Here is a 13,526-nt window from a genome sequence, read left to right on the forward strand (position 1 = left end):
CAAAAACGTGTTATAGGTCCAAAAACATGAGTAATACCTGGACACCACATGCACACATTTGCACTCACGTGCACACACACTCACCGGTCCATCCATTGCGGTTTTCTTTGCTGACGTCAGCTCCATTCTGCAGCAAGACCCTGGTGCATTCCAGCTGGCCCAGTGTGACAGCCAGGTGGAGAGGAGTCCGACCACGAGGGTCCAGAGACTCTAAATCAGGCTAGATGGAAGTGGAGGAAAAAGAGGGGAGGAAAGTTTGCAGTCGGGAAGAGAATGAAGGAGGGGAATGAGCGGAGTGAAAGAAATGAGAGTGGGGGTTAATTGTGTATCATTTCTTTAGTCAGAGGGATAGGTAGAAAAAATAGGAAAATAGGTGTGATGATGACGACAGAATGACGGAACGAGAGATAGTGACAGGTGCTGACTGATCTGTCACCACTCCACCGTGGCTGGTTGCTGCACCCCACTTATTTTCTGGGCAGGGTAGAATGGGTGTAGCTTCGCACAGGCAGCATATATGTGCTCTCTTAACCAGGCCTCTGCACCCAGAGCTGTTTATGAAGCCTTATGTCTGCAGGGCTTAAAGACTAAGATGCACTTCAGTGAAGGTAGGTAGAATGTAGGCAGGCAGTAAATACACTTTGAACACAAACGTGTTGCTGAACAAAAGCATAATTAATGCTTATATCTCCACTCTGCATTTAGAAGTATATCAACAAGACCTAACTTGTCAGCCATATTACATCAGTGTTAATCTTTCACATCAATCATACCATTGCTTTAATGCACTGAATTAAACAGAATTACAGCGGTCAGCTTTTAAAGCCCTCCCAGACAGATGGTAGACAGCTACAGATAATTTTAGATGCTCAGAGTAGCAACTTATTGATGTAATTTCGTGCAGCACTGAAACAGACAAATGAAGAAAGGGTAAGCCGAGCCACATTTCGGAAAAGTTGTGTGTGCAAAATTTTGTTCCCTGCAATATGTTTGTCAAATCAAGAAACTGTTATTCATCTTTAAATAAACACTAATTTGCTTTCTTGAAGATTGTATGCTGAGAGCGTGTCTGTAGCGAGATCCTGTCGATAAACATGCTTGACCAAGTGAGTCCCTTTCATCCCACGTTTCAAATAACTAATGAACTTACCAGAAAAATGAGCATTTGGACAAACATCAGTGTGATAAGAACTGCCCAAAATGCCAGAAACCATCTTTGAGAAAAAAGTATTTAATGTATACCTTGTGCCACCCATTAACATGGGGGAGGCATGGTTTATGACCTATCCTGCAGCCAGCCAGACACATCTCTTCTATCTATGAGCTGATCTATTAGCTACTCGTAGCTTCTTATTAAGCAAACAGAGATTTAAGTGATTTCATCTATTTCTCTTGGAAAGTACTGGTCCATTGCAGGTCTGATCATGTGCAGAAAATCATTGTTTACATTCATCGGAGCGCAGGTCCAGGCATACTGGAAAAAGTCACTTGTTATTGTTACTGTCAGCCACCTGCTCTGCTGCATACAGACACAGTAATGTGTCGTAATCCATCAGCAAGACTCCTGCAATCCAACAAGTGTAACCGTGTCAAACAGCCACAAAGCCCACGTTATACTTACAATCTGTTTGTTTCAACACAAGCTGTGGTGCTGGTAATGAGACGCCATGTCTTTTCACAAATCATTTGATTAAATCAACTACAAGCTGTAGCCTACTGCTCTGCATGAAACCGCCCTCTCTCCATCCATTCCTCAGGCTGTTATGCACTGCTTTTTAGTTGCCTCTCTACACCGAGCTCCTTGAAAATCAGCTACCTTTACTGATCTCAGATCTGTCATCCATTATCCAGGGTCGATCCATGGTCAGCTCTGTCAGTCTGTCACGGTCTTGAATTATAATAAAGGATTACTCTTGGAGATAAGTGGCATGACTTGCACTTGAATAAAGACCTTAAGGAAACTGTGGGAAAGTATCCCTACAGGTCAAGTAATTAGAGAACACTGACTGTTGGCCGTTTTTTTAGAATGTGTATATAACACCAGTATTAACATTATATCAGAAATACTGAACTGCTTAGTAAGTGAATACAGGGGAAAGGTCTGAGCATTTATTGATCCACATAAATCCTTAAATCAAAGCAGCAAAGAGACGGAGGAAAACTATTCACTTTTTAAGCAACTGTAAACAGGACAAACCAAAAAGTGACACCTAAATAAGGCAGTCCTGAAAGTTCACTGTGCTCAGTGTATATGATCCTATAATATGAATAAGTGGCAGCTACTGTCCAACACTGTCATGTTCTGACATACTGAACACAGACAGAAAGACTCGGCAGATACATTATGATGGTGACCTCCTCCCTCTGTTTCCGCTGTGTGCAAATGAAATGAGGAAAACCACATGGGATACCATAAAAGCAAAAAGGAGCTTATGAATGCAAATAGAGACACAAAGATACACAAAATCCTCACATACACAAGAACACTCACATGCTCTTAACATGTTTGTACTGGATTGAGTCTAGTACAGCAAAACTCAATAATACGAACATGATACCATGGTTTCAGTGTGTTAATGGGTGTATTATCTCACTGACTCTTTGGTTAACAGCTCTCTGCTCTGCACATCGCTTTAAAAAGCGGCCGTGAAAATGACAGAGTGGGAGACATTTGTAAGTAAACTGCCTGTCAGCCACAAGTAAGTCGTAAAGGTAGAGGTGCTGATGGAGAGGGAAGTGGGAAAGAGTGACAGATTGCAATTGTGGCTGTGGAAAATATGGGGAGGGGCGAGGAAATGAGATAGAAAGAGAGAGATGGGAGGAGATGGGAGCTGGAGGAGACAACAACATGCGAGGGAGCCTCAGGAGCCATGGAGGCTGGGGAATAGAGGGATGGAGCGTTATAGCAACGCAAGGGGAAGAAAGTGAGCAGTCAGCTTTATCTGTGTGTACTGCAGAGCGAATGAAGCCCAGCTGTAACATGCAAGCACACCGTCTCAGTGCTGTGTGTGCATATGTGTGCATGCACATGGACACGAAAGCCTGTTTTGGCAGCATACATGTGAACAACTGTAAAAGTCACAGGAAGAATCCTAAAAGTACAGAGTGAATATTTATAGTAAGCCTCCGTCAACATATCCACCACAGTTTGAAATGACAAGTTGGAACAAAACCCATTTCATATGTCGCAAGCACATGACAGGGAGAAAAAAAGAGAGCAACTGAAACTGGAACAAGCCGATTGTTAAAGGACGATGAGACCGAGGAACGGCAGAGAAAAAAGAGCTACTTGGCTCTCCTTTCATTTTCTGTCTTTTTTAAAGTACTTACACTGTCTCACAGCGTTTTTCATCCATCGCTCCCCCTTCAAGTGGCTGCGTGTAATGTTGTGATTATCAGTTAAAGCTTATTTTACAGCGCTGCGCTCAATTTCAATTATTCTGAACATATAGCTGAGGGTGAACAGTTGAAATACGGCATAAAAACAGAAGGGGAGCTGGGGAGGAGAGGATTGAAAGAGGGATGGTAATAAAGGCGAGGATATAAACAGACATACTGTATGTGGTGAGCAGACAGAAAGAGAGGGAAGGACGGAGGGAAAGTTACAGACCGACGGCCGTGGGGTTATTGGAGAAGGTGGGTTATAGAGACAGACAGTATGGGAAGAGTACAGGGTGCTGAGTGTACAATATGTAACAAAGGATGACAGGGAGACAAGAGAACAATCAACTAGAGTGGAGCTTCGGTAGGTGCTTCCCCTTCTCCCCCAACTAATGTAGCTCCTGTGTTAAGCTGCTTCCAGATACACACGGAACTCCTTACATTTTCTGGAGGGGCTGTCAGTGAGAATACAAATGTCTGAGTCAGCTGCTCCAGACATTTTCAACAACTTTTCCTACTAGCCCCCTAGTAGAATGTCCGACTGGGCCCATGTGAGAATGCAGCAGAAAATGTGCAGAAAATTCACCGCAAGTGAGTGGGCGTGTTGATGACATTTCTAATATGCGACAGACGCACAACAGAAAAAAGAACATACAAAAAGAATACTGTTGTGCTAGTTCATCTGCTAATGCTTCTGGACACATCTTCAGTGATGTTTCTAGAATCATCAGGTGTTTCTGGTCTTTCACCATCATTCTTCCTCTTCCAGGCAACCCAGCTGGGGCTAATCAGACCCCAGCTTGTAACTGTTCGATATTCATGCCTCATAAGTAGAAAAGTACTGAGGAACATGTGACTGAGCAGGGGAATACCGACGAAAACATAACTCACAGCCCAAGGTCACAGCCCAAGGCTGTGGGACAGGAGATATAGGCTCCACCCAGATTGTATGTGTATAAAAATCAGCGGACGATGTTGTCCGGGGCTGATTTCCTCATGATCCATCCTCGGGGTTGGTGAACAGAGGAACTGAGCCCAGAGACTCTGTAAGTATCATGATTTATAATAAAACATTTTTGTCTGATAACTACATTGTATGTGTGTGACCTCCCTCTAATCAAACGAACACGGCGGACTGGAGAATTGAGAACAGAATAAGGTGATCAACGTTGCTCCGTCAACATGACCAGGGGCCTCACTTATAAAACAGTGCGTGGGATTCATACTAAAAGTGTACATGCGCACAAAAGCCAAAAATGTCATACGCGGGGGGAAAAGTCTGATTTATAAAACCGTGCGCACGTACACCTGAACGCAATGTTCACTTCATAAATCACACTCCACCTGGAAACGTTCGTACCTGGAACTGCCTCATACTCCGCGCTCATCACGCCCACTTTCAACTATAAATGGTCAATGCAAAGCACCTCATGGATATTTAATTCTCCTGCTGACCAATGGGTTTCCACCGTGAATCACGGCATCAAGCGACGAGAAGAGGAAGTGAAAACTTTCTGAGAACGACATCAAGGTGTGAGTTAGTGAGTTAGTGAGGTGGAGGTGAAGAGCGATTTCATGGGACAGCAGTGATGTCATTAATAAAGAGCATACACTGATACACTGCTGTTGCTGCTGTTAATACAGTGAGTGATAGTGAAGACGATAGAAAGAACAGAGCCTGAAATAAAATAAAATCTAATTCAAAGGTGGAGGCAAAGAAATAATCGCTTCACACTGAATGTGAGGGAACTTGTTGTACCGCCTGTTCGTATTTTAATCATCCAAAACTGCAGGATTATTACATTTAGAGACAGCTGTGATATATCTAAAGAATTTAAAGAAATTATATGTTTTATTGATTAAAACAGGCTTAACATAGAAAGATAAATATTATACAGTGTTATAACTACAAACACACCAGTCGGCTAATAAACCAGTGAGTACGTGTGTTTGTTCTGGGATGGTTTGGTTCCGTCGGTCGATCTGCACTGGAGTGATCTCCAGTGTTCTCTGCCTGATGGAACAGTCACGTTCACTGCAGCGACTTTACACACACTCGTACTTGAAGATACACACACATTGTTATTATGGAACAGCGAGCACAACTAAAGCTGATGGTTTTGATGTTAACGATGAAGTGGATCAATAATCTGCTTCAGTTCGCCACCTCACGTCAGCATCGTCATTTTCCCGTCTCCAAAATGTTCGTACGCATGGGTCAGAGTTTGCGTGGAAGTGCGCACATTCTCCCGTCAAGTTTGTTTTTATAAATCCCAACGTTTGCATTAGAAGTGGCATTGAAGGAACCAGGAGAACCACCTAACCATCTGGGGCCTCATTTATAACAGTTGCGTACGCACAAAACGGGGCCTGAAACATGCGCACGCAACTGTTATAAATGAGGCCCCAGATGGTTAGCTGGTGACTTTATAGCCCATGGTTCTCCTTTTTTGAGCTACAGCCATCTTGAGGTTTTGCAACTTCGGTGGTATTGTGGCGGTCTCTGCTTCTCCTCATTCCTTCAATGCCTATCGAACTGAAGGCTTTGGACATGGGTCTAGCAGCAAAACCCCTGCATCCCACCTCTACTGGGAGAAACGTTGCTCTCCATCTGGCTTGCTGACATCTGTTCACCCTCCCTCATACTTGGTGAGCTTCTTTTCAAAGGCCTCTTCCATATGGTTGCAAAGTACAGTCACCTCCTTCAGAACCACTTGTTTAGTGGACTCGTACACAGGGATAATGTCTTGTCTTCAGTGGCCACTCAAGATCCACCAATACCAGGATGCCTGCAGGTGGTCTTGCAGTGGGTCTTGGCTATTCCCCCACTCTGATAAAGACAATTGCTTGCTTGGTGGGGTGTGCATTTGATCAGCTGGGCTCCAGTGTCATGTTCGGAGAACAGTGGACATCCTGGTGACTCCACTTTGCCCCAAATGTGTAGGTTGGCTGGGCTGGAACATCATACTGGATGAAAAACTTGATCTTCAGCTTTCCACAGCTCTGCGAAAGACACCCTCCTCTTGATCACATTTTCCAATCTTGTCCATGTCCCTGATCGCTCCTCCACAACTGCTTTTCTCACCTCTCCCTGGACTAAACGACGCAGTTCGCTCCCTTTGGTGATGTCGCTGTGAGGATTTGAAATGGAACCCTGACCAGCCCTGCCTCTTGTCACCACCCCCACCAACCTGCTGTGATGTAGTTTGTCTAACCACCTCCGCTGCCCACTTTCTCTCTGTCCTCACTTCAATCCCCGCTTTGGCCACCTTTGGCTCGCTGGAGTCTCTGTACTGCAAAACTACCCTGGCTCTCATCACTTTGAACTCCTTGTACAAGGACTTTAGCGGCAGTGGAAGATTGTTACAGTGTCCATAAAGTTCAATGCTGCTCAGGCTCTTTGGAAGTCCCAGTCATCATCTAAGATGGTGGCAGACTTTCCTCTCCATGATCAACATGCAGTGTTATTTATTACATCTGTTATCTTAGTCAATTCAAGTCAAGATAAATAAGTATGACTAATTCAATCCTGAAATGTTAATGAAGGCAATTCAACTTATTGGTGTTTTACAATAAGGGTTACTCCTATTTTGTGACCTTAAGTCAGAACCTTATAACTAAGAGCATCATTAATCTGCTTCTACACACATGTTCCTGGACCTTTTTAATGCCTTGCTCAAAGGTAAACGGATGTTTCAAAGGTTCCAGGCACTGCTATTGTGGACTGATATTTTGATACAGCAAATTCATCATTGCCAGTTCTCTGAATTGGTGACCAACACTGCGTCATTACACATGCCCTTTTTCAAATTGTTGAATCAACACAAGCCAGTACTGTGAGAAATTTGCTGTTGACACCTTCCAGCGTCCGTCTCAAACTGCAGCCTGAGTGATCTGCTGCTGTTCATTTGGTCCAATTTGCTTCAGATGTAGCTGGAACAGGAGGAGGTCTGAATATGACGACAGACGGCAGTCAGAGTTAACTGTTCACCAACAGACTTAGAATTTACCCCCTGAGCTTGAGATGAAGTTCTAAAACAGTACAAACTTTACTGACGGGAAAAAGGAGGGGAGGTGTGAGCCAGCAGTGGTTCATCGAGAATTTCAACAGCAACACACACACACACACACACATAGTGTACTTAAGTACCACTTAAGTCTACTCAAAGCCAATGTCATCCACTGCTACACAGTGACCTGCAGACATGCTGACATACTTACTCATTCACATGTAAACAACATTCACTTGAAACACGCACACACACACGCACGCACGCACACACACACACACACACACACACACACACACACACACACACACACACACACACACACACACACACACACACACACACACACACACACACACACACACACACACACACACACACACACAATCATACACACATTCCTGTACTTCTATCTTGGTGAGGACACTCATTGGCATAATGCACTAACCTTTAACCCTCAAAGGAGCCTTTAAAAAAGTGAGGACCAGCCAAAATATCCTCACTTTCCAAAAATACCCTCAGTCCATAAGGTCTATGCTCAAAATGGTCCTCACAAATATATAAGTACAAGTACAGAGACACACACACACAGGACATTCAAATTGGCCTTGTTTGACATGTGTGGTTTGGTAGTTCGAGCAGGGACATTATGTCATCCTTGTTGATCTCTTGACTCTCACTCTTCACTCAACAATGAAATCATAGAGGACGTACTGTGGCTACATGAAGTCTGTGGTGAAGAGTGTGTCATATGCTGGTCCATTGTACATGGTACAGTAAACACTGGATTTAGTTTTTTTTATTGCTCAGAATACAATTTCACTAGATCTATTGAATGAAAAGGAGAAAAAAGTTCCATAACAGAGTGTGTTTCTAATTCACATGCACTTGTTCAGTTTAAATTGAGCTAAATGAAAACCGTCAAGCATATAATAAAATATTTGTATGTGTTGTGCTTCATTTCCAAAGGTAACATTTTTTTTATTTGTTTAAATTGCCTGTCCAAGAGATCAGATCATCTTAGGTAATGACTTTAATGATGGCTCTGTTCTATTCAGGGATCAAAGTGATACAATATGATTGTAACAGTGACCATTCATAACACCCTGCCGAATCAGCCGATTTTATAATTTGTACCTGTGCTTTTCCTTATTAAAGTATAAGACGTCTTCAGCAAAAAATGCACCTCTTAGGAAGATATCGGCGGACATTTAGGCTTTAAACACAGTGTAAATTACCTTGTTTCGAGTCGAATATGGATGTCGGGGCTTGTGGACACTTGGAAGACACCACACGAGCAGTATGGAGGCATGTTGTGTTTTATTACGTCTGAAGTCTTGGTCACCATTGACTTCAATTGTATTTGATTCTGCTCTAACAAAGTTTACTTCTGAGACTCAGGAAGTGTTTTGTGGACTCAAACACTTCACACACCCCTCCATCGGCGTAGGGCTGGGGAGATAACGAGTGAATTTTTCTTTAAGTCAGAGCCCTTTATCAGCTCATAGGGCTCTACATCTCTGAAAAGCCAGAGAAATATTGACTCTGCTCTTAGCTTTGTCTTTCTATGCATCGTTTAAGGAGGAAATTCTGGAACATCGCTTTCACCTTAATTCATACTGGATTCTGACATCTCGCCGTGTCAACATGTACACGCGTATTTATCATTATGAAGGCCTGGCTGGAGCTACACAATTAAAGAGCAGAAAAGCACGGATCCCAACACAGTGGGAGTGTGACTTCATTTTCTGTTCAAGACAGTACATCAGTCCACTATATCTTCACATGGAAAACAATTGTTTGCTGCTTTATTCGTGTTTAAAGTCTAGATTACATTACCCTTAATGTTGGAGCTGTTTGGTGTGTAACTCAGATTTTGTTAGCTGGAGGTAGGTTATAAAATAAATTGTTATTGTTAGATTGTTAAAATAATTTGGGAAATTTGCACATTAGGAAAGAAAACTGAAACCATTCTCATACTTAATATTAATCTACAGTTAGCTTAGCTGTGTCTCAATTCGGGGGGGGGGGGGGGGGGGTGCATCCTTCAGAGGCTTCATTCGAAGAACGATTGACTCATAAATGTGTCCTCCCACCCCGAGCAACGGAGGCTCCATCAGGTGGATCCTTCCCTGCCCAACATATCATATGATTCATTGCACTTTTGCGATGAACTGTATTTCAAAGAGGAAATGGCGGCAGCAAGCTAGGAGAAAGCGCCAGAAGAATCTATTATTAAATGTAAGTGCTAAACTGAACAGCTGACAGTACACATGTTTAAAAAAAACATGTGTTAAAAAAAAAAGAAAGTACACATGTACTTTTTTAAAGAGTTTTTTATCTTCGAGGCAGCCTACACGTCTGATGAAGGAAGCGACCCCTGAATTGAGACACAAAGACTAGAAACTGAGGAGCAGCTAGCCTGATTCTGTCTCAGATTTTTTTAAACGTCCACCAGCACTTTTAAGATCACCTACATGTTATATCTTGTTTGTTTAAACTACACTACTGCTTCCGATTTACTGTACATAAGAGTGATGGAGTATATCAGTGTTCATCAGCATCATGTCATACTGTTTCGTCATAAGAAGAAATTTCCTGTTATCATGGGAATATACAGTAGTTCTATATACATTGCATGTATAACAAGATGTAAGAATATCTCTTTTCATCTGTGGCAGCTCTGCATCTTGCTTACAATTGTGAATTAAGGGAAGCTCAGTGGTCATGTTTTCCCTTTCCAGCCTCTGGTTATCTAATTTCCATCGTTCTAGGCCTTCCATGTTAGTTTCTACAAAACTTCTTAAACACCTTAACCTCTGATCTCTATCCTTGCTCTATATTGCTTTTCTCCATCACCCTCACAAGTTATTTCTTTGTATTACTACCTTTTTAATTAATCTCTGTCTGTGTTACATAACTCCCCCCATTCTCAGTCTGACCTATATCTGTCTTATAGTGAAACTCTTTCTTCTGTCCCCTCACCTCCCTCAGATTCATTCGTTCCATCCCTTCTTGCACTCCCTCAAAAGTGAGCTCAGTGGAGGTTGCATTATTAATAGGCCTCTGCTCCTTCTGTCACCTCCCACTCTGTGTGTGCCAGGCCTGATGCAGCTTGGCAGGTACTTAGGCCGTTATCAATCTTTCATACAAACAGCACACTACATACGCACACACACACACACACACACACACACACACACACACACACACACGGAATTGCGCATATACACATACTGCATCTTTCCTAAAACGTTTGTGCATTGCAAGCACAGGAGCAGAGGGTGGCAATGGGAGGGAGGAGTATATAAAAATAACTTTTCCTCCCCCCGTCTCCCTTCTCCATCCACAGGAGACTTTGACAAACGCTCGGCTGCCATGTAGCCCTGATCCGTTTTCAATGTGACACCACTATGAAAATAAAAGGACAGAACAGAACCTGCATCACAGATGATAGAGTGAGCAGCGCAAATGGTGCCGATAGCCCTGCAGAAGAAAGACAAAACCTCTTGCAACTTCTCATGCTCATCTTAACACTGCAGCCAAGATTCATTTCCACTTGTGCAGGTGCATTAGAGGACCATACACTCGAGCAGTGGAAATAAGACCAAATGGACCAAATCAGCCAGTGAAACCCTGACCTACATTCCAGCATATTTAATGTTTCTCTGTTTCACTGCACGTTGTCTATTTACTACTAATCTCTGCAGATAGATATACAAGAGGCCGAGATGGAGAAAGCGGACAGGATGATGATGGACCTGTCAGAATCTGATGTTTATCTCAAGGTGCCGACACCTGTTTGTTGCAGTGAGCTGACAGACCTTACTGAAACACCAGGAAAGATGTGCATGCAGGCCGACAGAGAGACAGAGAGCGCACTCATTCTCACTCCTCACACTCAAAGAAGCAAGCACACACACAGACGAGAGAGTAAATCTTTTGTTTGAATGAAGCAGAAAAACAGCATAGTCACATGATGTAGCAGCTGTAGCCTATTGGAGTGAAACACGACAGCTGTCACTCTCTTTCTTTGGTCCGGTAAATGGTTGTGCTCAGACAGGACTGACAACGAAATCAAAGGGTCATTTTCTCTGGTACTACAATAAGATTTGCGGGGCATATTAAATAGATATCCTGATTTTTTTTTTTATGTGTTTATTGACATTACTTCATGTATTTGCACTTGGCAAGTGGACACATTTAAGTGCCTCAGTTATGCTGAGACACCTTGAAACCAAGGGGCAAAGCAGAAAGAAAAATCCATGAATTTAGAAATGTCAGCATATTGATTTCGGGTAATTTTCAACATCACATTTGAAAATATAAAGACTAGCTTAAGCATTAAACTCTGAACCCACTGTTGCTTTTGACTCCATCACCATTTTAAAATTATAAAACGGAGACCAAAAAAACTGCTCTTGCTCTTCTTATGATGCAAGTTTTTTATAACATTTTCAAATTAACACTCCTTTACAAGGCATAGGGATAAGTGTGCCAGACGAGTTGGAAACATGGCAAGAGATCCCAAAGGGTCTCATGTATATACTCTCTGCACCAATTCATGGCCGCACCATTATTATTAAAGACTGACACACTGTGGTGGTTGCAAGAGGATTACTTTTTTCCGGCATTCAATTTATCCAAGGGGGCTTACAAATATTAAATCCTGATAATTAAATCTGAATCAGCAAGAAACTATTTGAGGAGTTCTGGATCACCACTCTCAGCCGATAATGTCCCCACAACAACACCAAAGTGCAACAAAAATCCTACAACAATCCTGCTGAAGCATGTTTTAGAACAGGTCATCCTCGGTGTCTTTTTATCATGGAACTCTTGAACTTGCCCCCACATTCACCTCTACCGGAGAAATGGGAGATGAGATGCATTAGAATAACACAACAGAGGTGAGGACTTTCAAAGGATCAATAATACTGCGCTGGGATTTAGTAAAACCAAAGACTGTTAACTTCGATAATAGTCTGTGAGATGACAGCTGCATCTACAATTATTAATGGCATTGTGTTTATTGCATGGGTCTTTGCTTCTGGTTTGTCATCTTGTTTCTCCAATTACGCATATATCTATTTCTATTCTTCCCTACAAAAATCTGACTTTTCTCTCACATATCTATTTGTTTCTAGCGCACTCTCTATCCTTCTATTAATAGCGTTCAGTAACTTAAATAAATCTGACACTAACTCAGCCTGTGTGACATCTCCTTGTTTCTTTGTAGTGCTAAAAATAGGACATCTCCAAAATGAAGACACCAGGTCTTTGAATATGTAGCTGGAATATCAGGATCATCTGTGCAGGGCTCTCAGACAGCTTCAACAGCATCGAAGACTCCCACAAGACCGCCATCATTGACCGAGGGTTTAACAGACTTCATGTTGACATTGCTGCTCTCCAAGAGACACAGTTTGCTGACAGCATTTCCCTGAAGGAGCATAACCACACCTTTTTCTAGCATGGCAAGTGTGCAGACAAGACCTGAGAATATGGTGTGGGCTTTGCAGTGAAGATAACCCTGCGTAGTGTCTACTGCTTGCCACCAGCATAAGAAGACAAGTTCCACAAGGAGCTCGACGTGGTCATTACACTCATCTCCATTCAACGAGGGTATTCAATGCCAGGCTGGATGCTAAAAAGGAATCCATGCCCGATTGCCTCGGTCACTTTAGACTGGGGAACTTGTACGAGACTGGAAGGAAACTGGGAAGCAATCACCAGTTTCAAATTACCAACAACTATTAATTAAAACTGCAACATGGACCACTTCCTCATAATGAGCAAGGTTGAGCTACAGTCCAAGCATATCAACCATTCGATATTCTCTCTCTGCCTTCAACCAGAAAGGTTCTGAGGAAAAAGGGAACTGCAAATGTTATATTATTTGTAACTTGCACCAGGGCTGACAGCAAAGTCTTTAATCTTGCCCATGTGTGGTCCAAGAACAACGTGACCAGTGGGCTCCAGAGGAAAATGCTATTCGCAGACAGTGCAGCGATAGCATCCAACACTGAGTCGGAGCTGAAGGGGCTGATGGCCCTCACAAGATTGTAAAGAGTTTGCCCTCAACTAAGCATTACGAAGAACAACATCATGGGCCAAGAAGTTGAAGCCCAACCG

General features: G+C 42.8%; 1 protein-coding gene across 3 annotated transcripts in view; it reads right to left on the reverse strand.

Moving 5' to 3' along the window:
* ankrd13b (ankyrin repeat domain 13B) overlaps positions 1–13,526 on the reverse strand; it is a 48,073-nt gene that overhangs the window by 25,084 nt on the left and 9,463 nt on the right. For all 3 annotated transcript variants that reach the window (XM_034603903.1, XM_034603902.1, XM_034603901.1), the window contains exon 3: positions 85–220. In XM_034603903.1, the coding sequence (XP_034459794.1) occupies positions 85–220 (136 nt within the window). The remainder of the gene's footprint in view (positions 1–84; positions 221–13,526) is intronic.

This window comes from Hippoglossus hippoglossus, chromosome 13 (assembly GCF_009819705.1).
Source record: "Hippoglossus hippoglossus isolate fHipHip1 chromosome 13, fHipHip1.pri, whole genome shotgun sequence".
Taxonomy (NCBI): Eukaryota; Metazoa; Chordata; class Actinopteri; order Pleuronectiformes; family Pleuronectidae; genus Hippoglossus; species Hippoglossus hippoglossus.